The sequence below is a fragment of the Botryllus schlosseri genome, chromosome 4 (assembly GCF_051294905.1).
Source record: "Botryllus schlosseri isolate E-star chromosome 4, Bs_hap1, whole genome shotgun sequence".
NCBI lineage: Eukaryota > Metazoa > Chordata > Ascidiacea > Stolidobranchia > Styelidae > Botryllus > Botryllus schlosseri.
This window is the reverse complement of record NC_137239.1, coordinates 6,658,872-6,686,829: the sequence shown is the minus strand read 5'-3', so window position 1 is coordinate 6,686,829 and position 27,958 is coordinate 6,658,872. Positions and strand designations below refer to the sequence as shown.

Here is a 27,958-nt window from a genome sequence, read left to right as displayed (position 1 = left end):
CATAAGCTGTCACTTCACTGAAATGTAGGGTCGGAATTAGCAATATGACGTCACGCTACGTCATGAGGTTCACGTTCGCGTTTACACAGAACCTTTCAAAAAGGTTCGCGTTCACACAAACCTGAACCATTCAGAGGTTCACACCATCCCTAGTTAAGAGAAAAGTATGTACTAGAATCCCATGTTTACATACCCGTGTAATAGTGTGGTATTTGGATACAGATCTTCTTCATTGCGTATCTTGTCGTTCAGCACAATAAGATGATCAATCGCCGTTGTCGTGGGTCAGGAACACGGCTGTACCATTGTCTTTCGTTTGTCAGTACAATACTCATGTATTGTATTTGTACTATTGTTCTTCCACAATGTCATTCGCCTTAAGTTGTCGTTACAGCTATTATTATTATTATTACAGATGTATTATACAGTGACGCTTTTCGCCGTTTAGGCCTTACGCGTCACGACACAGATATAGGTACATTTCAATTTCACAGTACAGTTCAGTTTCTTTGACATCATGCAGTGCTATTTTCATTGGACGACTTTCAACCAGCGCATTCACTCTTTCACTCTTTTTCTCTCGCATGCGTCCGTCTTCGGTTCTCGGCTGCCGACTTTATGAGAGCGCGGCTTGCTCTGTGTCTGGGCTTTTCAACATACTGTTAGTGCAGCGGGATCGGCGATGAGGAGCCCAGATAACTTCCGACACATAGAAACATGGTAGAGCCGAGACTCGAACCAAGAACTATTGGTGTCGCTTAGCGCACTGCGCCACTCGCTTCCCTAAGTTGTCGTTACAGTAAGGGTATCAAATATGTCTATTACATATATATAGGGTTACCATATTTTGGGATCCGAAAAAAGAGGCACTTTTCGAAATATACTGAAAGCTATAATACCGGAAAAAAAGCTGGTGAATTTGAATTTTCTTTGGTAATAGTACTGTGTCTACGAAAAAAAAAAATTTCTCCAACTCGACTCCCGAAATGCCTGCTGTGTTAACTAGAAAAAAGTAAAACAATTTTTTGATCTCGACGTCCGAAATATCCGTCTTACCATTTTTATCGTTTATTGTCCTGTTAACTCCGGCGTGCGGTGCGTCACGGTACAGATTTTGATCGCATTTTGACATTTTCTCTAGAAAAAGAATACAATTTCTCAAAAACGAGGACGTTTAGGCGACCCCGCAGGACGCTTTCTATTTGTTGAAAGAAGAGGACTTTCCTCTCAAAAGAGGACGTATGGTAACCAGAGTTGGATCAATTGTAATTTGTAATTGTAATTGAATGTAGCTAATTACATTTGTCAATGTAATTGTAATGTAATTGTAATTGAAGCATTTTTATTTTGTGTAATTGTAATTGTAATTGTAATTTGACAAAAATTTTGCTCAATTACTATTTCAATTACATTAAATTGCTATTGAGACCTGACAAGCACAACATAAAATAATTGACTTATAATGCATTCTCTTTGGATGTCGACAAGGAATTTGGTGGATCCATTCGCGGAATCCCTTGACTGCGCCCGAAGTTTTTTTTATTTTCACCGCTATGCCTCGGCTGCCATTGTACACAATTTTTAGATTACTAACCAACGGATGGATTCGCAACACGTGAATCACGATTGAATACGCCGAAAAGCGAACTGCTGAGCCGGCTAAAAGCAGCAGAATTGATAGTCCCAAAGCTGCCGATCCAAGCGTCGAAATTTGATATGTATGGTCCTAATCGAAAGCTAGTGTCGCACTGATTCCGCAATAAAAGTATATTTCCAGGCAATGGTACCATCCCAAAATAGTCGTGAAAGTCTGGGAATCGGCATTGTCCTGAACAATCGCTGGGCGTAATTGGTAATTGTTGTGGTCATGCTGCTGCAGCGCTCTCACTTTTCAGAACATTCGGCCTTAAACGGCTATTTTGGAGCAGTTACATTGCCCTGACGAGATCTTATTTTGTATTTTCGGAATTAGTACATGCAATAGCTTACGATAAAGACCAGATGCATCAAATTTGGACGCATGGATCGCCAGCTCTAGGACTACAAAGTTTGTTGCTTTTAGCCGGTTCTGCAGTACGTTTGTCGGTACATTCATCCGTGACTCACATCTTGCGCATCTATCCGTGGGTTGGTAATCTACAATACGATTTCAGGTCACGATGCTGCATCGTTATTTCGTCTGGCTAACTAACCAGACCACTGGATATTATATAACGTCTTATCTGACAAAGCACGGTTTTGTTTTTACTCCTCATCCTAATTCCTCCGTCCCTCGATAAAAATAATATTATTTTTTTAATTATATACTATATACGCAAATCCAACACGTGCATATATTATAATACTTTTTCAACGACATACTGCACCCTAGCCTTAATACTAACCCATGGGAAATTAGGTAAATAACATTTTACATTTCCAATTACGTAAGCCATAATTACCGAGCATACAAAACACGCTTATATTACGTCGCGATGACATCTTACATAGCATACTATGTACGCACATAAACGCATTTAATGCTACACAATCTGAACTAGACTTGAATTGTTGTTAAATACGACGCTACGGTTGTCAAGGAGCACGGTTGAATTTATGATTATTCAATTACATGTTCAACAGCAGCAATTGTAATTGTAATTGTAATGTAATTGAAGCATGCAAGGAGTAATTGTAATTGTAATTTGATATTATTAGCATGGAGTAATTGTAATTGTAATGTAATTGAAACATTCATGAAAGTAATTGTAATTGTAATTGTAATTGAACTGAAATAATGTAATTGATCCAACTCTGATGGTAACCCATAGTATATATGATGTGTATATAACGAACTTGGTCTGTGTAGCTGTATGATGCGGGTACGCATCCAAATGAATTGAAACCTTAACCGCATGGAATCTGTACCATATTGAAGCACAGTTGTGTATTCGCACTTTCATAGCAACGCTATGGTGTTCAGAAAACGAGATGATTTGCATTCTTATACTCCATTATCTGATATACACCACATTACTGCATTTACAGAACTATGTCTCGCTGTAAAATACACATAAGTCATAACCTAATGGTACTGTAGTATGAACTCGGAATGACAATTGAAATTGCAAGTATGGGGACTGGGGAGTATAATTTAATGCTTCGGATTCCATTGAACTCGTAACTTTCTTAACAGTTCCGCAGTTGACACACACTCGGCCGATCATGGAACGAACTTATTTGCAGGGTTACGTTGTGAGAATGAGCCTTCAAACTATTTCGAACAGGAACTGAAACCACCATCAGAAACACTTGGAACTTTAGAATGACAAATATTAAGTGGTGTAATTCCCGGGCACTTTCTATTAACGGGGCATGGGGAACGTTTCGAACTCATTTACCGTGTATTTTTGTCTCAGAAGCTTTTCAAAGAAATACCTCTACTCATTAGTTCCACGAAATACGTTGCTGGGGGTAAAGATACAAATTCGATCGCAGGAAGCGGAACCTTTTATTGTATACTGCATTTTACATACCGTCACGTCTTGTTCTGACTTATGTGATACCATGCAAATGATAACATAACTTTATAGTGAAGGAAGACAATACAGACTGTTAGAGGTCACCCACCACCCTCATTCACGACGATTACGATTGTTACGGCGGGAAAATGGATGTATGGGGTTACAACATCTAGTAGGGGAGACCGGGGACAAATGTAACTAGGGGCAAATGTAACAATCGACCTCGCCGCTAGTAGGATGGAGAAATCAGCTTGATATTTTAAGTGCGCATGCAGTAGTTATCTCTCCTATTATACCTGGAGTTACGTTGAGCTACGATGCGAAACCCCGGAATAATTTGCAAAACACGAAATTTTTGACCCTTGAGTAAAGTTTTTCTGGTATGGAATAATTTGTCTAGACGAATAGTACCTCAAGTAGTTACAACGTAATATGTGTAGCTGGAACAATGTTACTATAGTCTACCGTGATGATGGAAAGAATAGGACTTGCATCGCCGGGAAGGTACCATACTGAGACACTAATCATGGTCGACCGTGTCAGGGGCAATCGTAACACTCTGTTACTTTTGCCCCGTTACAATATGTCATCAATAATTCTGAATGTCTTTGTTCATATGTTGTTATTACCATTCATTACTGCAGAATAATCTTGCAACAGCGAGAAGTTCACCAGAACAGATACTGCCTTGCGATACCGATTCTAACATGATCATCGGCCGTGCAATAGTGGTCATGTGAATGTGACGGTTCGGTTATTTTCGTGATTCAACCACTCTTTCTCATGTTGATCGACTTTTGGTGTGTCGAACTTCAACAGTCATGGCTTAATTCTCGTCCTCTGACTTTGATCATGGCCCACTTACATTTTGATATTTGATGTGAACAATTTATGTTAATTTTCTACAGCACAGAAGAATGTCATTATAGCTTTGACGCCACACAATGTTGCGTCCTCGTTTAACTATACTATCATCGGTCCATTCAACCAAGATATGTTAGCCAGGTCGGTTTCGCACCTTCGCAGGTGACCGAATGAACAACCCATTATGCACGCTGAACAACAGAACCTTGGTAGAAGAGGCCGAATATGTGTAGGGAGATCGTGGAATGAATGTGTCTCTTGTACACTTTAAGCTTGAACAAGACACAAAGGGTGATATTCCATTCAGATGCCATAAATGCGATGGGACGTAGCCTGGAAGCGTTCAAACGTCTCTTCCTTTAGTTTCATGCAATATTACAATTTGTGCTTCCGTTTTCGTTGTTCATTTAGTTTGTGTTTAGTTATAAATAACACTGTTACAATTGCCCCGCAAGGGTGGTACAATTGCCCCTGGGTACGGGGCGATTGTAACATTTGAGCAGCGATTTTTGCGACCCAAAATTACCATGATTGATTGTTGATTGAGTTCCAATATAGTTTTTATATCAACTATCGAGTTGTTGGCTTCTTTATATAAAACTTTGGAAGTGAAATTTCCACGAGAAAAACACGTAATGTTGTAAAATACGAAAAGTGTTACAATTGTCCCCGGTCTCCCCTACCGGGATCGCTTATTCAAAACCTGACACTGGCCACATATTTAAAGTTCGTAGAGCCAGCGGGCCGCATGACTTCGATATCGATATAAAATAGGCCGCACAGTTGAACAAACACGTGTTTAAAACTTTACGTCGGTACAACGCTGTGCTGTCTAACATGAGCGACGGGCATAGTTACGACGGAAGAAATACTTTTTTTAAGGAAATACAAATACAACAAAAACAGCATGATCATCAATATCATGCTATCTTGAACTATGAGCTGTGCACGATATCTGACAACACTATTCAGAGACTAAAAAATCGCTACAGGGGTTAGCTAGACACGTTACTTGCTGTAAAATCTTGATGTTGTCGGAAAGCCCCGAGTCGTTTTTTTGGGGTTTCGGTCGATGACAGTGTCTGGAACGCCAGGCCAACATGCACTTGCACAATGTACAATGCTTTTTGTTTAGTCAACCGAGAAAAATGTGGTATTTTAGTGCAACTTTTGTGAAAATATAAATGCAACTTTCCACGGATTTAACTGCAACAAAAAGTGAAAATATAAATGCATATTTCCTCAGATTTAACTGCAACAAAAACTTGCCCTTCTAATCCTAGACAATTAAGAGACAAACGATACCAACGTAAAATGCACGAACATAACATGAACCTCAGAGATTTAGAGGTTCACGTGCACAAACGAACCTTGGTAGGTTCTGAACTGTGAATTTTTTTCTTATATACAACTTTTCACGTCAATATACCATCTTTGGTTGAAATTCTTTACATTTCAATTGCGGTCCACTCTATGCATGGCGCTGGCAGCATAAAATATCAACAGTAAACGAGCATGCACCTTGACAATCTCAAAAATTGTACTTGCTTTGTTAGAGAAGTTGACTCGAAATATTCAATTTTCTGTTTGGTAATGTTTAGGGACTCTACTGTGAGCTTGAACCGTGATCACACAATATCAAAAGCGAAATACGTTACAATCCATGTCAGTGGTTCTTAACCTTGTCTCCAACGATTTAGATTTTGATCAGGGCAGAAACGCTCAGGGGGCGAAATGGGGGGCGCTGGGCTCAGTGGAGCGGTATGGGAGGTGCTGAAGAAAAATGGCCTCACAGTAGATGGTGTAGTTTTATGGGCCTATATCCCTGATTTGTCACTGGGAACTAACTCGAAAAAATCTGTCAAATCACAACATTCTTCGTTGAGGTCATCACGAATTATCCACCGCCGATGTTTCCAAGAATGCAGTGGTTTATTTTAAGTCATGTAAAATTGTTTGGCGTACCTTTGAATTGCCAATTCCCCGTTAAACACGTTACGTTGGCTACTCCAAGTCGTCTCGACATCTTCCTATCTTTTCTTTGTAACGCAGTTTTGTGGCGTTTTTGAAATGATGAAAATACTAATCAACTGATACTTATACTGACCTATAGTAGCCTACAACTATTACCTAAAATATGGCGGCACCAAAATATACATAGCTCTAATAGCTCGGATTATTTTCCACAGGATGTTTTGAACTAGGTATCGTATCCTGCAGCGCACTACGTGTCGAAATCGAAAAGGCACTGTACTGTGCCACTTTTGAGAGTAATCCCCGTCAGAATATTTCTTCATCGTATCACAAAGGATGATACTGCATAGTTTTGTTACCTCCGAAGTCCTTCTCCGATGGTTGGTGACAACCTGTATTTGATACCGATAATAGCACATACAATTATACCCGTAATTAGTCGAGTGGTCTAATAGTGAAGTCTCAACCCCAAACCAGATTCCGACCACTCACCCATTGCTTTTACTACAGTACTTGGAATGGGGGAGGGGGGCGCCAGACCCAGGAAATTTTTGGAAGGGGGCGCTGCCGAAAAAAGGTTAAGAACCACGGATCTAGGTATTCAGCAAATCTGGCATATTTAACCAGTCAATGAATTTCATATAACGAAAACATATTTGTCTGATGTAAAAAACCTAGCAGGCGTATGGGGTCCGTCTCGATTTGAATAGTTTATTGTATCATAAAAACCGAATTCTTATGATTGCGGTGTTGGCTACTCCCGTATAACTTGTTAAGCATAATATCGGTAGCAAGTATAGAAACCCTATTTACACTATAAGCTCAATATCAAGGTAGCAATACTAAGACGCCGAATACAATGCCCGGTCTGGCCGAGAATAGGGATGATGTGAACGTGAGGTTCACGTTCGCGTTCTGTATGTGAACCAGTGGCGGCTCGTGACAATATCGGGAGGTGGGGCAAAGGCTGCAAGCGACTTTTTATTAAGATGACGTCACAATGACGTTTTCCAACGTAAACAAGTAACTTAATGATGGTACGGTAACATGAATTTGCCGGCAACAGTGATTTTAACGTATGTGCCACGAGAGGTCCGCCGGTGAGCTGTGACGTGAAGTGTGGTAACTGCGTAAACGGCGTACGGAACAAAGATTCAACACGGTTCATGTTCGCACCAGACATGGGGTGATTACTTTATGAATGTAATCGATTGCGATTACGATTACTTCGGAATCACGCGATTACGATTACGATTACGATTACAGCAAAATCAGGAAGTAGTCGATTACGATTACGATTACATTGAAAAGTAATCACGATTACTCACGATTACATTTGTTTTGCTTGGGACTATAATCTTAAATGATATATGGGAAGACAATACAAGGATTGCGATGAAAAGGCTTAATGAGATATCAACTTTCTTCATCATGCGTCATTTGCTTATTACGTCATAATATATCAATTGCCCAACTTAATAGTGGATAATTTATCTCATCCAACGATTTGCATTATTGCCAGGTCTTTACCTGCCGCGCCCCAAATTCCTTAATAGAGTGGGGAGCGTGCTCGAAGGGGACTCAAAAGTATTTCGTAAACCAACATATATTATAGAGCATTTTCGAGAATTTAATTAATTCTTGTAAATGTTTTTCGAGCTTTGCGATTCAAATATCTCTAGTACAGGGGTCACCAACGCGAACCAAATGAGTCGACCGCGGTCGCTGTAGTAGTGGGGGCTTTTGGGGTGGGCGAGGTAGGCGGTCGCCAGGGGGGCTGGCCGAAGGGCTCCCTTATTGGGATTATGTGCTTTTTTCAAGGATAATGACCAATAAACATGGAAATCCGTATAAGGCAAGAATAGGATTCCGTACAGATGTGTCAATCATCATCAAATCTCTGCATTTGTTAGAGAAGTACCATATCCCAATAATCATCACGTCTCTGCATGCGGTAGAATTACTTAGTTTCAATGTCGTGTATCTTTGCACACATGAAAAAATAGACATGGCCGAATCCAGCACCTGGCCAAACCTTGATAGATAGATAATAATAACAGATGCAAAAGAGGGATCTAGGGGGCGAAGCCCCCCATAAGATACGGATAGATACTTATAGGGGGGCGGTAAGTCTCGCCAAAGCTCCCCCGTTCGTATGGCCACCACTGCGCTGTAGCAAATATCCAAATGAGAGATTTGATAGTTGGAGCTCGTTTCATATGAGCAGCAGTTGAACATGGGTCGGCCGACGCCAAGGAACATACGAACGCAGTCGCTCGGGCATTGCTTGTCTTCGCCCACGCGGCGGCTCAACGGGAATCTATATAGTTAATATTCCCGAGTCTAGACGCGGAGACCGGCGCTTCTGCGCGCACTGCAGCAACGCAACTGAGCTTGGAGGAGCTGGTGTGAGTCCCTGCGAGTGAGCGTTTTTTTTTCTTGGTAAGGGGCGGAAACCCGGCCCAGTGCTTTGATTGTCTTACTCTAAGTGAAGAAATCCAACTGAACATGGATAAACGACGGGAGTACGAGGTTACCCGTCGGTCGTCGCAATAATCAGCACACACTTCACAAGAAGTAGCTTTTTGTTTCAAAACAGTTGGTGACCCCTGCTCCAGTAGATAGCTGGGTTTGAAATGCATACATCTTCCCCTCAAGAAAAAACATACATAGGCTATATTTTATGGGAACAGGCATTTCGTAGCCGGTCATTACCGCATCACGATCCCACAACACACCAAAACACATATGCAGTTTCGGCCAACACGCAACTCCACGGGATGTGATACCAAAGAAACACCTTGGCCGAAACTTAGGGTAGGCTATTCGTCCATTGTCAATAGCCGCGCTGAGTCGGCGGGACTAATAACTCCTGTCCTTCCAATCTGGGCCCACAATGCAAATGTCACCCGGCGCATCCACAAAAGAATAAAGCCATGACAATTTGTGTGGGCGTCTCACAAAAGATATTCCTTTAGTCTGCTACGTTTGGGCGAGTACAATATATTGTGATTATACAACGGACTGGAGGTCGCGAATTAACAACATACAGTAAATATAACAACATACCAGATGCTATCAATATGAATTACGTGCCCCAGCTTTACAGGTAAATCTGACACTCGGGGCTCATAGAGGTTATAAATGAATAGTAATATATATGCAATTACCAATATTATTGACGAAATTCACTTTTGAAAATTGACCAACGGTTGGACAGGAGAATTGCTGTTTTGGCTGAATTGCTGATTCTAGCTACAACCCACGCTAACATGTCAGGCTATATAAGCGGATGGTTATGGCGATAGGTCTAAACTAAATGCTAAGTAACGAACTGTGAAATAACGATTGACGCCCGTTTCAAGTAGTTATATGAGAATAAGATATGGTTAACATAAAAATTCTGCCTTCAACTTAATACATATACAGCGAGCTGCTGTTACGAGAAACGGCTAAGCACGGCTCGGTTATGATATATACTAGCAGCTGTTTATTTGTAATGCTTCGTTGTGGAAACTGCAATGTCTTATTCGACGAGTACAAAATTACGAATCTTCGTCAGGTGCACGTGCGTACGTAGGCCTCATGTTCGCCAAGCAGCAATGGTAAACTGCGTTTAACTAAGCACAACCAAACATTATTACATAAGTTACTATTTGAAACTATAGGCAGAGTGGTGATCAATATTCTGCTGCGAGGTAGCGGCTTCTGTAGTGTATTGATAACCTGATATACACCACGGGAGGTGTTCTTACAATCATACTACAATGTCCATCGCATGTCTGTTTACTATGTGTGGATACTTGTTACGCAATTACGAGCGGAGCTAATACTTCTGACGTAATAATGAGTCAGTGGCGTTTGAAAACAGACGTTTGTGCTAACGCTAACTTGGTATATTATCTCATTCTTGTTCACGAATATTCAGTTTATGTCATAGACCTTGTACAAACAAAAAGTAATCGTTCTTTCACAAACAAATCGATTAGATATGGGAAGTAGTCGATTACGATTACGATTACTTCGGATTTTTTTCGAATGTAATCGATTACGATTACGATTACTTCAAAATGCTGTAATCGTCGTAATCGATTACGATGATTACTAATCGCGATTACCCCATGTCTGGTTCGCACTAGACCTGGAAATGATCATAACTCGAGAGAAAGGTCAACGAGTTCGGACAGATACGCAATTGTTATCTCATAGATTGGGCCTGTCATATTGAATCCAAAACATCATTCTGAAGAACTAAGAATAGCAGCCTCGGAAATTCAGTCTCGGTACAGCATAGGAGATTTTGGCCTTGAAACTGGAGACTGTAACACGACGCATACGGCTTTATTACTGTCAGTGTCTATAGGTCAGCTGCGAAATCGCCTTTGCAAAATATATTACCGCATAAATACGTGGATGAAAGCTTTAAACTTAGTACACTGTTACATGACATCATCGAGAAGTGGTCTCATGGCCCTTTTCGGTATGGTACACTGTCAAAATTAATGCGAACAGACCAACACCGAATTTTGCGCAAAATTTACTGAGGAATAGGCTGATCAAGTGATCAGCTGTTAGCCGCCATCGAAAACGAAATAGCTATCGCGCTTGACAGCAGGGGTTGTGAGCAAATGGCTTGAAGGCCACAATTTCACGGTGAAATTGACATTGGAGAATATAATATCAAAGTAAATATTTGAATGCAAACTGAGAATGATATCATCATCTCAGTTAACGTTACCGCAGATACACCGTCTTTTGCGTGAAATCCGCAATGCGTTGTATGCTAAAGTGTCAGATCGGAGCACATCTCTACCATACTCGACCTTGATAACGAAATTACTGCCCTAATCACTGAGTGTCAACCTTGAGACTTGGCACAGCGTTCGATACTAAAACCAAGACATACCGTGCAAAAGCTTATGACGGATCTAGGTAAGGAGCATCGTTAAAATCAATAGATACCAATACCGGCTTTGCGTATAATCTGTTAGCGATAAATGACGAGTCAGCTCTCACTCGAATTAGGAAACGAAATTACCACTAACACAGTTCAGTGACAAACTTAAAACTTGGTACAGCGTTCGATACTAACATCATGACTTACCGTGCCAATTTTCTTATCCGATCTCAGTATTGAACATCGTCAAAATCAATGGATACCAATACCGGCTTTTGAGTAAAATCTGTTTGCGATACATGACGGATCAGCACACACTCAACTTCGGAAACGGAATTATTACCCTAAACTTTAAGTAGATACCCTGAAACTTGGGGCAGTGTTAAATACCACCATCACGACATGACATACCAAGTTTCAAGAGTTTTCATGGTGTGAAACACCATCAAAATCGACCTATACCAGCAAAGGTCGACTAAACGCATATTACGGTAATCGAGTTCAGACATAGATACGATTGTTACATCACACCTTAGGGGCGACCAGGCATATTTGCCCCGCTTGCTCGGCCATTTTACGAATAGGAGAGAGTAAATCACCGTTTCTTTATTGTGCGCGGCTTTGAGAGAATAGACAGTGAAAGCTTGTTATGAGCGCTACCGGGGCATGCCCCGGCTAGGCATTCGCAAAGCGAAAACACGGAAGAGAATTCGATTTTCGCAGACTTCGCTATATACGGGCATTTACAAGCGAAAGGACAAGAAGAATACGATTTTCGCTGTGATTTCGGTATATATAGATTGGTGTGCGTCTATAAATGGTAAAGAATAGTTATTGAACAGAATATTAGGTGGGGCAATGCCCCAGTTGCCCTATAGGACGAGCCGCCACTGGTGTGAACCTTGGAAATTCAGAGGTTCGCGTTCTCAAACGAACCTTAGTATGTTCTGCATTGTGGAACTTTTTTCAAATATTACAATTTTCACGTCATTATAACATCCTTGGTTGAAATTTAATGCATTTCAACTGCTAGCTGCTCTATGCATGACGCTGGCAGCATAAAAAATTAACACTAAACATGTATGCACCTTGACAATGTTATAGATTTTACTTACTGTGTTACAAAAGTTTGCTCGAAATACCCAGTTTTCTGTTTGTGAATATTTAGTTACTCTCTGCTGTGAGCTTGGCCCGCAATTACAGAACATCAAAAGCGAACTACGCTCCGTGTAGGTAGTCAGGGAATGATGCTTATGCAACCAATCAATGAAATTGATATCGTTGTCAGATGTAAAAAATTCAGTACGTATACTTAAGCATTGTGGGATTATGTGGCCCGAGTCGCCGCAAGGTATTGCGTACACTAATATATATCTCTTCACCGAAATCTAGGGTTGGAAATAGCAACGTGACGTCACGAGGTTCACGCTCGCGTTCACACAGAACCTTCCAAAAAGGTTCGCGTTCACACGAACCTGAACCTTTCAGTGGTTCACACCATCCCTAGCCGAGAACGTTAATTACTGCGTGAGCTCATATTCCTTTGCAAGTCCTCGTAGAAATTGTTGGCAAAGCTACATAAGATATTGATTTGATTGCTCCAGTTGATTCATTTAGTCTGTCAGTATGTAGGCCTAGATTTCTTCAGCATTGTGGCATAATGTGGCCCGAGTTGTCGCATAGGGGTCGTGTTCATAATACATCAATTCACTGAAATGTATAGAGTTGAACTTAGCAATAAGACGTCACGTGACGTCATGAGGTTCACCTTCGCGTTCACACAGAGCCTTTCGAAAAGGTTCGCGCTCACACGAACGGGAACCTTTCAGAGGTTCACACCATCCCTAGATTCACCCCTTTTCCAAGAATCAACCTGATGTACGTAGTAAGGTTTGCCATTCATAGACCAGTATCACAAACACACTCCACTTCTTATTTGATTATAATCATTGATTTACTAGCCAAGGCACTTGAAATTCTTACAGCAATGGAATACGGAAGTAATACGGTGAATAAACGTTACAGAAAACAGAACCAGGTGTCCTATCTGAATAATGCAAATCTTAAATGTTATTCCGGTAAAAATCCAAAACTAACGTCATTGATAGTAATCACTTACTACGCCTATAAAGATTGATAATAATTACTGAATATACCAATTAACCAGAAACAAAAACAGATCCAAAGCATGACTTGGTGAATACTCGCACGACTCTATACAACTTCTAAATAACCATGCTATATTTACAATTAGTGCAACTCAAAATATTTTGTAGTTGCTAATGTTCATTCAATGAAACCATACGTTAATTATTGCGATCATTGCGCGAATCAGAATTTATGTTACAATAATGACGCAAACAAGCCTATCTTGCATGACAGAGTTCGTCTATTGCGAAACATCGCCCATGCATACCGGAATTGCATCAAATTCGCACGACGTAGCCTACCACTTAAGTCTAGTACTGTTGCGGACCCTAAAAGGTTATAGGGCAGGGTTCTAAAACTGGGGCACACGAGAGAATTTTCGGGGGTACGAGATCAAATTAATTTTTCTGCAACAGCAATTTTAACGTCTATGTGACAAGCAAGAAAAAAGATAAAGCTAACCAAATACAGAGTATGTTAAGAGTTAAACCACCATGTTTTACAATGCTGTGTAACATTACTCTCCTCATCTACATTAACTGCAGTGAATCTAGTTTACCTAACTGGCGCGTGTACGGCGTGTTCGTCTGGCAATAAAGTTTGAAAATATATATACTAGCCTACCTAATCATTTCTATGTTTTCTCTATCAATTCATCGAGCATTACTTAAAGCGCATCGTCGTACGTTCAGAAAATGCGAACGGGTACGCAGTTAATGAAGGTTTGAGAAACCTTATACTTTATGCACGATGAATCAATCAGAACGGTCTCTTCCGCAAAGTAACTAAATACAAAAGATATATGTTATTATATATTGCGTGGAGTGTTGTTTAGGCAACCTAACAAACACTTCAATCAGCGAATCCCTGGAATTCGAAAGAAAAAAAGTTATTTTTGAACAACCCCAGTGTGCATTCCTAAACTAGTATTGTCTGAATCTCAGCGATAGACATGGCTCATAGTTTTCTGGCGACGGGATGATTTAGCTGAGTTTTTGTTTCTCGATCGCTTTTATCAAGTCTCGTTCCGCGATTATCAGCCAATTTCTGCGTATGCTCGTGGTAGACATCTTCAATGCTTCCACTGTTTTCGAGTACCATCCTTCAGCTTCTTTGTACTGGCGCATTCTATATCGGCAATTCCCCAGAATCCACAGCGACAAACAGTAATACTTATCCTGGGCAACGTCCTCCTGATACAGCTCTCCTAAAAGCTGCACCGCCGTCTCAAAATGCAGAGCACTGGCGTCGTAGATTCCCGCGCGAAAGTAAATATTCGCCAGGTAAAAGACGCATTCTGCATCCGCGATTTTCAGGTCACGCAATGCTCTGTGTCCGATTGAATGGAGGTAGTAGAGCAGATCTACGACTAACGTAGCGCCGTAAGTGATAGCAAAGCCTGCCGAAGTCTTGCCCTCTGCTGCAAGTGAGTAAGACGCAAGAAACACGTCCTGAGCTAGGTTTTGCATCCATTTCGCCGTGTCATGTGGCGTGTGTTTCTCTTCGGTGTACATCTCAAACGCGTTGCGATACATTAACAGAGCTGGGATCCGTTGCTCTTTGTACTGAATATCGAGTTTGTCACCTTCCATTCGTATGCATTCAGCATTTTCGAATCGAGTGCGGTGAATCTCGTCCCATACTTTCTGTAGAGAAGTGTCCTCGTTCCCTCGACATAATCTTATCTCGGCATCTGCTACAATCATGACCGAAGAGATTGTGTTGCGTAGGCTATGAAACTCGATCTGGCGCAAGATTTCTTCTGTGTTCGGAGCAGGAGTAAGGATTGTATCCACGTTTATGGGTGCTGCAACAAAGAAAGGCTAATGAATAACTGACGGTGGTGACGACATACGCTGACCTTTCGAATCATACGGAAAAAAGTTTACATCATTCCCACAGTGCGACTATAGCAAATGAAAAGAACAGTCGTTATATAATTTGAATATTTCGTTACGTCGTATTTGTCACGACATGTGTATGCCAACAGATCGCTTGTGTCATCAATCGCGAGACTTCAAAACAGCTTTTACTACTCACGCTGAATGGTGATTGGGTACCCCTATGGCCTAGGGCAGCGGTTCTCAACCGGGGTCCGCGAAGCAATTTCAGGGGGTCTGCGAGACCTCTAAATTTTTAAAAGAGTTGATAACCAAATTTTTATTTTATTTTTCAATTCGAGAAAGCATAAGGCAGTTTCGCACCACAACTGCTAAAACCTCATGACTCATATCATCATAATAATCGTCCTGTACATGGACTATCGTAGTGTGGAAACTCATTTTCATTGCCAATTTTCCAATAACCTGCTGATACAAACATATTGCTGTTAAACCTTTTGTTGGGGTTTGTGGAAAAAATAAAAATATGGAGATAGTAATAACGTCAATCAGGGTGACTTCGCTATGTATGCGAAACCTTCTCGATTTGAAGTTGTCAGTCTCATCAAATTAGTGAACAGTCGTTTGAAATAAAAATTTCCGACGTATTTCCATAATTTGTCCCAATGCAAGGAACAACTTCTTGGAGGTACAGAACTTTAATATACAATTGAATAGTATATTCTTATTGAAATGAGCCCGAATATTTTCGGCTGACACTCGTCATAAATCGGACAATGATATACCTGCTCTTAAAGCTCGGCTATCAGATTTGGCGCATTCTTATTGCTGATGCCCTATCGACAAAGCTGATTTTTTTATGAACATTATCGACAAAGCATTATACACTCCAACCCTGAAATTCATATCACTAGTTAGATTGGTATGCAGCCTTGTCTTGTTAATGTTCAATTGTTCATGGTCGAAAATGTATGCTCGTAAATATATATGTAAACCCGAACAAAACAAGTCGTTTCATGACAGTCTTTCTCTGATTGGAAAACGTGGATCCATTCTTTGGAGCATAAAATTTGTCTATATACTTTTAGATTAGGATTTCACTTTGACGATAGGAACTCTCTGCGGGCCGAATCCGGCCCGCGGTCCGTATGTTGCCCTGCCCGTCCCTGCGCTAGATGCTGGACGTGATACGTGCATAAAATACGTGTTTCTTCATTTTGGTGCCATAAATGTTGCGATCACACCAAAAGTATCGTCGGAAGCGTTATGCGTTAATATTGCATTAGCTTCCATCTATCTTTGCGGAAATGGTTGTCGGCACTCCTCGTTCATATCAAAACGAAGACGCGGACTTTCAAGACACGACCACGTACTTCAAGAAATTCAGCAGCAAAATTAGCTTTGAAATATTAACTGTCCACCAATTTCTACATAAATAGCATGATGTTATCTTCAAGAAAAATCATTATTTTGCTGTTTATCACAAGCCTACAGTTCATATTTGCAGAAGACAGATGAAGGTTGCACCATAATAGAGCTAAAATTGAACTAAAACTTCAGGGGGTCCGCGAGGGTCCGTGACGGTCAAAAGGGGTCCGCGAAGCCAAAAAGGTTGAGAACCACTGGCCTAGGGTAATCATATTTTGGAAATCTGAAAAGGGAACATTTTTTCAAAATTTTCAGACTTGCAATACCGGAGGAAAATCCTGAAAAAGGTAAATTTTTTCCACCTCGTGATCGGTTGACTAAAAAAGTCAACTTTTCGGCTCTACTACCAAAATGCAGTTTTTCTTTCGCATTATTTGTTGGTTGACTGAAATAAAAAAAAAGAGGTCCACTTTCCGGCCCAGCTCTCAAAATATACACCAAAACTTCAGTGCTGATTTACTGAATCTCGCTCCAATTTTACCCTATATTTAAACGAAATTCTCAAAAAAGAGGACAAGATCCCCAAAAAAGAGGAAATTTGGGCGTACTCCGAGGATACTTTCAAAAAAGTCAAAATGAAAGGACAAATCCTCCTAAAATAGGACGCATGATAACCCTAGGTACCCCAGAACTAGCCAAGCGGACAATCAAATAACAGCTATCATGTATTCACGTTGATCACTGATAACGTTGCATGTAAACAGTTTTTAAATGATGTCAAATTACGATGGTAGAAAGTCCAATGAAAGATAACATATATCACCAGTTCGACTTTGCGCATTAATATAGCCTAGCCTATATAATATATATCATGCATCAAACATTGTAAATAGTAGTTCTTGATATACCATATATTTTCGCAGTGGCATGTGGTGGAATTCCTTTTTGCGGGACTGTTAGGTAAAACATTTAACTTTCACACTCATACCAGTCGGAGTAAGGACTGCAAATGGATAAAACACACCCATTTCCACGAGGCTATGCACAAAATAGGGTGTCCCATGCATGCGGCTTCATTTTTATAGGAATGTTGGTCTCGTTTACAATGACTGACTAATATGCGTGTAAAATGGATAGATCACGTACCGTAAACCGCTACTGATTTGCTCTTAGCCCACGCTATGGCGAGATTGCACCTATTATCCACCTATTCCAATTACAGTGCACAATAGCTCCAGGCGTTTTATTTGACTACATTGTGACCACATTGCATCAGTAATTATACCACATTATTCACATACTTTCTCCAAATCTGAAGAGCGCTTTCACGAGATCTCTTCCAGCAATCTTCATCCATTTCTCGGCGATGTTGAAATGCTTGCCTAGTTCCTCAACTGTTTCAGCGTAATATACTGCCGCGTCGTCGAAATTCCTCATCCTGTAATGACAATTGCCGAGGATCCAAAGCATGACACAGTGCCTTTCCAAGTTCTCTTCGCTGTCATTGTGCCGCTGGATGCCGCTGGAAATATTGATACTTCGTTTAATATATTCGACACTGCTTTGGTAATCTTCCGTGCGGAAATATATATTTCCAATCGCGTAGAGACATTCCACTCTGGTATTGTTCATCTCGATATCTTCCACATTTACAATTCCGTCCAGGCGGCTTAGCATTCGTTCAGCGAACACGGCACCATATTTGATTGCGACGTGAATTGACGTATCTTCTTTTTCGCCTGCTAAGTCATACCCCAATACGCGTATATTTCTGGCTAATCTCCGAATCCATGCCAATTCATAACTCTCCTGATGAAGCTCATCTAGTCTGTGATATAAAATCATAGACAAGACACGATTCGTAGCTGGGCCGGAATCGTACTTCTGCAGCAGACCTTCGATGTGTTCTATTTCACACGGGTGAAAATGGTGTAGCATTTCTTTGGTTGTGCTGGCTGCTTCTTCTTCACGGCCCCTGTTCAGTCGCATTTCGCACTCTTCTGCTTGGAGTGCGTGGTGGATAGAGAATATCGGTAGATACCTCAGTTCCCGCAGATATCCAGACGCTGTTTGGTATCCGATTTCGGCAAGTGTTCTCGTCTTTAATTCCGCTAAATGGGAAAAACGAAATGGGCTTTGAATTACTTGACATTATTGCCGGAAGGCATAATTTGTAATGCAGCAGTGTAATGAACCAACTTCCTTCACAGATATTGTATATTTCACATCCGCTAATCAAACTTCATCCAGAGTTTGTCACTAAGAAATTACTTCGACCTTTTCGAACTATACTCAAGTCAGTTTTTTCCTGCTAGCACTATACACTTCCACAAGTGTTTATGAATGCAGACTATACTGCTACTTTACAGATCTTAGTTTTTTAGTATAAAAATAGGATTACTAACATATCGTTGTTTCGATTTCTACTTCGGTACTAACGATGACTGCTTTGATCAGAAGCGCGGAATCAAATGTTGATAGAGGGAATAAGTGTTTGCTGCTACTGCAATACAAGTCTAAACCAAATATTCGAAAGCATTGTATTGACAAAAGGAATAAGTAGGATTCTGCGATGCTATAGCGTGATATGTGACGACAGGTCTACGGGGGGTGACGCGCATCTAAAATACTATTTCCTTCCGGTAAATGTGCATTTCATAAATTTTACCAATAATTATGCGATTATTTACTCACCCAACACGAACGTTATCCGTGACATTTCGATGCCTGGAAAAGTATAGAAATATCGTTACCGGACAATGACCCATATGATATGTGCGATAATGCATATAGTGTGATTTAATGAACGCGTTCAAATTATGGTATCTGACCAGATAGCCTACACTTGTCAAAACAACATACTGTTATAGCGTAGGCTCGTCGGCGCGTTTTCTAGGATTCCCAGACTCTGTATTCAAGTTGAGGCGTTAGCATATAACTCTTGTATTTAGACCAACTGAACACCACAACGATGTATGCTGAAAGTTTCGTAAAAGTCGACTGCTTTAGAATGGCTTCCAGCTGCAAGAGGTAACATGATCCCACAAGGGCAATCAAATTAAATTACGTAATTAGAGATTCACGTGAATGATACGATACGCTGTTAGTCAGTCGTGAAATTATCCGCTACACACTTCATCCCTTACCAGGACTGCGCGAAATCGAGTAAAAACCCTAAAATTGAAACGGGCTACAAATCGGCAGCTACGGAATAAAAATGAAGGGCATTGGCCTGGTGTAAAGGACCATTGCCATCAAAAACACCATGAATACCACAAGGACCTACAGGAGTAACGACTTGTAATATCTACTTTTTGTGTAATCCTTTGGGAAATAATGATAGTTACACATATCGCTTCAAAATTATTTTGTGTTTCTTGATCATCATGCTATGTCACATTTATACAGTTCAACGACTATTTCTGAGAAATTTCGTCTCCACAGAGATGGTCATCACGTTGCTGATATTGTGGTACGACGACCAACGGAGGTTTCAAGGCTCCCCATGTGGGAAATAGCTTGGGAACTAGACCCTGATATGGATAGTACATGGACTCAATATCGACCAGATAATTTTACTTTTGAACGGATCGGGCTCCACACGTACGCTGTAAAGGACGGTTCCGGAGCTGAGCAGGATTCGGAATTTTGGTAATACGTCTGGAGAAGGATCGGAGCCGGCAATCATTGCGAAGAAACGGGATGGGGGTCTGACAAGGTTATTTTTCGATTTGCTACGCACTAATGGGAACGATTATTCACGCTGATAAAATAACCTTTAGTAACCAGGGGCCTATAGTTGCAGTACTCGAAAATATCGTCTCTCAGTGCACGGCTCGAATCATTAGAATTGAAATTGAATTCGGATTCGAGTAGGTTATTCGAATCACTGGGCTCTATCCGCTACCCGTAAATATTCGATGCAGATCTCAAATGCGTTCGCGACGCCCAACTAATCGATTATATTTGTCATTTTCAAACTGTTTGAAATTGATTCTATATTATTCCTGGCCTGCCGAGCACGACCGGCATACGTTCTAGGCTTACGTTAAACGAATGCCGAGGTTGGCTGCGCAGTGCGCAATTGCATATGGACGACGGACGTGGTTTATCTGGTATTAGAGAACTGAAGCTATTGCCTAACTTGATAGTTTGAAGTACGCTTTGCCGACTCATGAGCTTGTCGTAACCAGAGGTGGTCAGTAACGAAGTACTTCTACTTTTTTGAAGTACTCAAGTAGTTTTCCTCTACTTCTAGTACTTACTCAAGTAGAACTAATTTTAGCTACTTCTACTTCATAATATTTTGTGATCTACTTACTTACTTTTCGCTATTTTCAGTTTGTCAAGTAGAAGTAGTTTAATTCTCCAATCAGGAAGATGGCCTGAGGAATTTCGGGGCTGTTTTCACGGAGCATCAACATTTAATTTTCGGAAAAGTTGAGTAAAGCCCAGCATTTTCGTCGCGCTTCGAGCACAGTGGATATGGAGTGACCGATATGATTTCACGAAAGTATCGGTGAATACAATTAGGTAGCGGGTTGCGTGGTTCCGTTCACACCGCATTGTCGCCCATATGAAATACTTCATCACAGTATATATGGTGCGTCATAATGTTTGAAACTGATGTTTCGCAATCTAGCATTTACTTATCATATCGTAGTTTAGCAGTCCATGGTGTGTCCTAATCTGGAACAGTGGGCTCTGACTTGTTCAGCTTTAGACCTGTTTTAGCATACAACCTTTGAAACTTTCTGGACTGAAGACATGAAATACATTTTCCGCTTTTAGAAGTAGTAGGCCTATTTATATTCCACTTTCAATTCCCAGTATCATACTTCGATTTCTAATTTGTATCAATTCTTTTGTCTGGAGAACATACATGTTGAAGTATAAAAGTAATTGTAGCAATACCTTTAATTTCCGGAAATAAAGCTACAAAATATGGCATTTTTACGATCCGCCATAGTTCTTATTAACGTTTACTAATCGCGCAAAGTGTTTACACCGTATCCGATACAACGTCTCCGTATTCCTCTTCAACTAAATTACTGGCCTTATAACATGGGGGAGGGTGCCATACCAGGATATTTTCTAAAACGTGCTGTTCGAGTAAACAGAGGATTAGTATCGCATTTCCATATAAATACTATCATTTTCATCCCATCATACGGACGAACGCTTATTCTGTCGAAAATTGGATACCTCCTGGTATGCATCAATATGAATCAACCTCTGCACCTTTCGCATAGCTAAATTTGCAGCTTTTGACAATCCATGCGAACGAATTACGATCGTTTACACAACTACTTACTTACTTGAGTAGATTTAAAGTCAGTCAATTCTACTTCTACTTCAAGTAGATTCGGGTTGCTTATGGAAAAAGTACTTCTACTCGTACTTGAGTAGATTTTTCCGTCGCTACTTCTACTTCTACTTGAGTAGCTTTCTAGACTACTTTGACCACCTCTGGTCGTAACTTAACACGAAGTGGGTAAGCAAACATATCTGATCAACTCTTAATAAAAAAAAAACAGACAAATGGAGGCAATTACATACATGATAGCGTTGCGAAAGCATCCGTCATTTTTCATATGTGGCAATTACCCTTAGAATGAGGAACTTTTGCGCGATTGCTTTGCCCGGCCAGAATGTAGCAACATCCTATGTTGAGTATTTGCGCATAACCCATAATTTGAATTCAAATTTTCGGGAACCAATGTATTTGTGTTAAGTAATAAAAATGATATCTTCAGTCGATGTGTGTGTGTCCTTTGTCCAATTCAATATTATTTACATTAGACGTTATCGCTATACCCTAGTGTCAATTGTATGTTTAGAATAACATGCTACTCAAGGCGAGGTTAATCGCGGTGACAAATGTCACTCTATACTATTGTGATGTTATGTTGTTGTATTGTAACCCTATAGGATTGGTATACAAATGTATCGAAGGATGCGACCGGTCGTGCTTAGAATAGATGATTCTTTTCTGTGCCTACTAGCTGGCATTGCCGCAAGGTTAATTCAACTTACTGATTGGCAAAGAGGAACTGGGTTTACGTATCTTTACCAATTATGAACTAATAGATGGGATTCGAGCAAGGCATACTCATTCACCCTGAGCATATTATACACAGAACAAATAGAGAAGGTAGTAGACGCAAGTTCCAATAGTAAGTTTCAGCCAGTCGATAAAAATCTGTACGACTAGGAATAAAGAGCTTATTGTATATGGTTGTACGAATTATGTTTTTAGAAAATATTGCCTTGCTCATCTATATATGCATTTCAACATACGGAGGGTTACGTGAATAAATATAACAGATTGGCTTCGATTATTCCATACTCATGTCGGCGACGTCATATTTTGTGATAGGACTGCCGATATATACAATGTTCTTACCGATTCTCTACCAGCAGCATAATTGCTGAAAATATTTCGGTTCATTTCAATGAGAATATGCTATTCAATTGTCTATTGAATTAAAAAATGAAGTATGGACTCGGCTTTCTAATGTTCCCAACAATCACTTGATTCTAAAAATACGTCGTATGATTTGAATAATTACAGACTGATTGCAAGCATTCACTGTGAACGGACCGTGTGTTCTATCGATTTCCAACAATACGTAGGACATCGGGTATATTCGTATATACGAGGTTGCCAGCGTCATGGAACCTTAACAGGACGATAGGATGATCAGATTAGCATCTAAAGAATTTATTTCAAGAGCTTTGTCTCATAACTCATAATTGCTGGTGTCTGATAGTTTAAAACACCCCGGTACCTTCAGCAGTAAATTTTTCAGTTTGTGGTCTTTGGTGCTGATCGACTTCGTAAAAATTATTCATCGATTGCCCTCAATTGATCATTATGACACACTTCTTGTGATTTTGACTTTGCATTAAAGCGTGTTTATTGTATCATCCTAATGTAAACCGATTTGTCCTGAACATAACATATCGATACACCGTGATAGAGGGAAACGGGACGCTCGACGATCCAACTAGTTTTCTGCTGTTGAGCTTCAGAGGGAAGCATACGACACAAGGGCTGAATACAAAGCGTCATGTACTCGATTGTGACTATTCGAGCGGATTAGTGGGTCACACATTTATCCTTTCTCAGCCCATATGATCAGATCCACCGATTAAGTTGATAGGAGGGGTGTTTTCGAAACTTTACAAGTTACATACTACGATGCATCTTCGGTTGGTCAATTGTTATTTGTCACTTTGCTACATGCTGTTCGTTCTCGACCTCGCATCAGGATCGTCGGTATAGTGGAAAGATATCAGAATCGCCCAAACGTACCAGAAAAAAATATTTCGTGATGAGCACACGATTCCTAGTTGTTATTTCCGAGGCGCATCATTTCCTATGCTGTTTGTTTCTGTATTGTGGGGCTCATATTGCAATGGGCACTACTATAGTGGAATCGAAAAATGAAGTCGCATTGAAACGAAAACTTCAGGATCAATTGAAATCTTTTAAAAGTTCGCAAGTCGATTCGTAAATTAAATTTAGATGTTGACGGCTGCAAATACATACTAATTGATTTATGTGTCGACGGCTGCACAAATTTCTTACCACGGCAGCAGGTTGGCCACCTCTGTCATAAAATGTCTGCACAAAGCATGATAATGACGGCCACATTGCCAAAAATAAGAGTAAACTGGCCGGCAACAATAAGGACAAAAATAAGTACATCAGTCACAATCTGAGGAGGAAAAATCTGAGAAATAAGTACAATAAGGTTTTATCATACAGTTTTATCTTACCACGTCTGACAGATCTGAGAAACCAGGACGGTACGCCAACTGTGGGTTTATACCAGTGATGAGCGGACTGTAATATTTTTCGGTCCAAGTCCAGTCCTGAAAATTTTCAATTCAGTCCTAGTCCATCCTGATCCAAAATTTTTTTCAAAATTTACTGTCCAAGTCCAGTCCTGAAAATTCTCAATTCAGTTCTACTCCACCCTGATCCAAAAATATTTGCCAGATTTTCAGTCCAACTCCATCCTGATCCAAAAAAATTTCAAAATCGAAAGTACAATTCTAAACCTGAAAAAACAGAAGGACATGTCAGGTCGGTTATAAACACTGCACATCAAATTCGTTGCAATTCCAACTTGTAGTAGCGAAGTTATTACAACACAAAAATTTTCAATATAGTAAAAAGCATACACATTTTTTTTTATAGTAGCTGCTCGTCCCTATAAAGTTTTGTAAGAAATTGGTCCTTTAGGCTGCAGAGAGAAGATTGTACCACCACGACTTGGTAGAATTCGTGCTCTTCTACTAATATAGGGTTGAATCCAACTCAAGTTAAATCAAGAAGTCCACAACAGCGAAAGTGGCACGAATAAAGCATACGAATACGAACTAGGCAAACTTTTCCTATGGATCAGCAAACCTAGAAGTATCTCGACTCGACCTAAATCCATGTCTCCGAGAAAGAGAAACATATGTAGTAGCCCAGATGGATTGTTAACATTATACAAACAGGCTGTTGCACTTGCGCCACTTGCACTTGGCACCTTGGCAGCAGATGAAGTGACCTGGACGTAATATTTCGATATGCACCTATATATACGAACATCAATTCCATATTTCTGTAATTCTAACATCAAATACTTCCTTAGGTGCTCATGTAAACAGCACTTGATAATATCCAATGTGCTGTTAACAAATTTACATTGCTCTGGTTGAAGAAATTCGAAAGTGCCAATGTGCCATACGGGCATCCCTAAAAGACGGAACAGCGGAACCAACGGTGCTAACCAGCATGAAAATGTGCCAAAATTCCGTAATTTGGCTTCTAAATGCGTCAATTGGAAACACTGGCAATAATTCCTCTCTCCCGCCGCCCCTCACTTCTGGTTACGAAACCAGTGTGCCCGAGTCCGGATTTTGAAATGCTCAAAATCCAAGTCCAACCTGTTTTTTCAAAATCACAATCCGGTCCGATCCGGGTCCGACATTTTTTTTCAAAATCACAATCCGGTCCGATCCGGTACCAACGAAAATAACCCATAATCCTGATCCTGTCCAATCCAAGTCCAATCCAATGCTCATCTCTGGTTTATACCTCTTCTCGGCTAATATAGTTAGTGAGTTATTTGGCTCGTGCTGGTTATGAGATAGAGATATGCGATAGAGAATACATATATTCTATTTGGGTGTATGTGGGTGTTGGCTGAGTTTAGTATCAGCCGCAGACAATTTTCCAATGAAAAGAGACGTTTTACGAGAGAAAAGACTGTACATCTATTTCACCCCCACTGTGTTGGAGGTTTATCTAGGCTTTACCTTGTCAGCTTATCCGTATAAGCGGTGTCTTATAACAAGTCTAGAAGTGGGCAGTGCTATAAGTCGACATCTACGTAATAAAAATGAAGAAACTTGGCCTGGTGTAAATGACCATAGTATTCGACAAACACCATGAATACCACAAACAAAAACGCTCTCAGATGTGCATGTGATGTAGCTACAGTCCTGAAAATATTTATATTATACTGTGATGCCTCATAAATTGAATGAGCTCATGTTAATATAAAGGGATTTCTTGTCGTCGACATCACTCGTTTATATTATGATTCGAGGCTTTTCAAGATTACCACATAAATTTATAATATAGATGCAATACGGACCTGTATTGTGTTGTCCCCAATATGTTAAGCGCAGTTATTGTTGTTGTTCTTGTTGTTTATTAAACAAAAAGATGTTTCGTTTATCGCCTGACGTCCTTTTGCACCACGGTCAAAGATATTATGTAAACGATACGAGAAGGTCCTAGGACATAATGACGGATATCAGAATGGAGAACAAATGACCAAATAACAAAATAGCCAAAAACACTGAAGTAGTAACATGTAACCGTATACCACTTACCTGAGAAATGGCTGTGGTTGACTTGATCGTAGTAACTCTCGTTAGAATATTCCGCTCGGCTGTCAGTACCGTAATCAAGCACGCATCAAGTTCAAGAGTAGACTGTAGCACGCTTATTTGCGATGTACCTACTTCTCAAGACTATCGATGACCAGAGTCGCGCTAATTGCGGTACCCCTGTATCGCAATATGCTTCTAATGAAAAACGTGATATCTGTAGCATATATATTTCAAATTACAGCTGATACATCCGAAAACAATGCGATTACGGGATATGAACACTAATGAATTTCCCTCAAGAATATTTCCGATCGCGTAATCCAACTTATTGTTCTCTCGTACCCACAGAACTGTTTTATGTTTTTGCTTGTAATAATCACCCATCAGAATTCCCAAGTAGTTTCCAATAGGACCAACTATAAGCTAGCATCGTGCGTGATGTGACTGTCTAAATTTAACTTACGGAACTTGCTGCTGACTGTCGAAGTGAACTCGTGATGGCCTGATGGGGGTAGTAGGTAGTATGTAAATGAAGGATTTTATTTCGTACGGGTGTATTGCTGTTTGAGGTAACGCCCCCCTGAAATTCCGCGAACTGTAGTGTTTTATTATATAATGATATATATAAATTATCATATTGTCTTTTCAAGATAGAGACCCTACAACTATTTTTATGAGTACAAATATTGATAATATCGAATGTCATTATAGCCAGATAGCGAGACATCCAGAATATCGAGTCATTTAAATTATCTATAGCCAGTCGTTTAAAATAACGATAAGATAAACTTACCCCTTCCCCACACTCAACCTAACCAATATTTCAACTCGAATACGTAGCTATTGTGACAATCGATGTTTTCATACTGTTTGTTTATTCATATTATTGATCAGCAGACGTATCAATTCCTTTTGTCTGTTTAATATATATGATGTATTGAAATTAATGCGGAAGTCAGCTCATTTTGCAGCTTCCCCTGTTTCGCGCATGGTCCACAACAAGATGGGGTCTTAAGGTCAACGCTTTGGGTAATCGTACGAGTATTGTTATGGCACTGTTGAAGGTCAGTCAATTGTTGCTTGGTTGTTGTTCGTTTTGGTATTGTTTTTGATCAGCCTTAAAAAGTTATCGGTCCGAAGGCTTCATAATTATTCGACGGAGTTCCGCAACGAGAAAAAGCTCTAGCGCCGGATCATTAATTATGTCGATTATAATAATACTGTATAATATATTTGATTGATAGCACCAATGATACTGAAAGACAGTAGTGCAGTTAAAAGGATTATGTCTGTATTAATATTCCTAATAAGGCTACTTGGAACACCCGAGAATTCGAACTTCCTGTTGACCGTCCCGAGTGATGCGCCCGTTTGCAACTGTTGTAGTGGAGATAAGTCTTTGATTTGTAGTCTTCAAGGTGATTTTCGAGACCCATCGATGTTACAACTGTGAATCACACCAC

At 40.2% G+C, this 27,958-nt stretch overlaps 1 protein-coding gene and 1 long non-coding RNA gene across 3 annotated transcripts in view; both read right to left on the bottom strand.

The window, feature by feature from the left end:
- The window catches only part of LOC145436951 (uncharacterized), a 300,821-nt gene that overhangs the window by 262,441 nt on the left and 10,422 nt on the right, over positions 1 to 27,958 (bottom strand). The gene's annotated exons all lie outside the window — the stretch shown is intronic.
- On the bottom strand, positions 13,907 to 27,872 carry LOC145436940 (uncharacterized). 2 transcript variants are annotated; one of them, XM_080314129.1, is made up of 5 exons: positions 26,496 to 27,872; positions 26,255 to 26,396; positions 19,290 to 19,322; positions 17,897 to 18,706; positions 13,907 to 15,193 (listed from the first exon to the last, which is right to left on the bottom strand). In XM_080314129.1, exons 3-5 carry the CDS (start codon positions 19,312 to 19,314, stop codon positions 14,370 to 14,372), a joined length of 1,659 nt encoding a protein of 552 aa, XP_080170255.1. In that variant the 5' UTR covers positions 19,315 to 19,322; positions 26,255 to 26,396; positions 26,496 to 27,872; the 3' UTR covers positions 13,907 to 14,369. The 2 variants fall into 2 exon arrangements, with proteins under 2 accessions (XP_080170255.1, XP_080170256.1); XM_080314130.1 differs by lacking the exon at positions 26,255 to 26,396.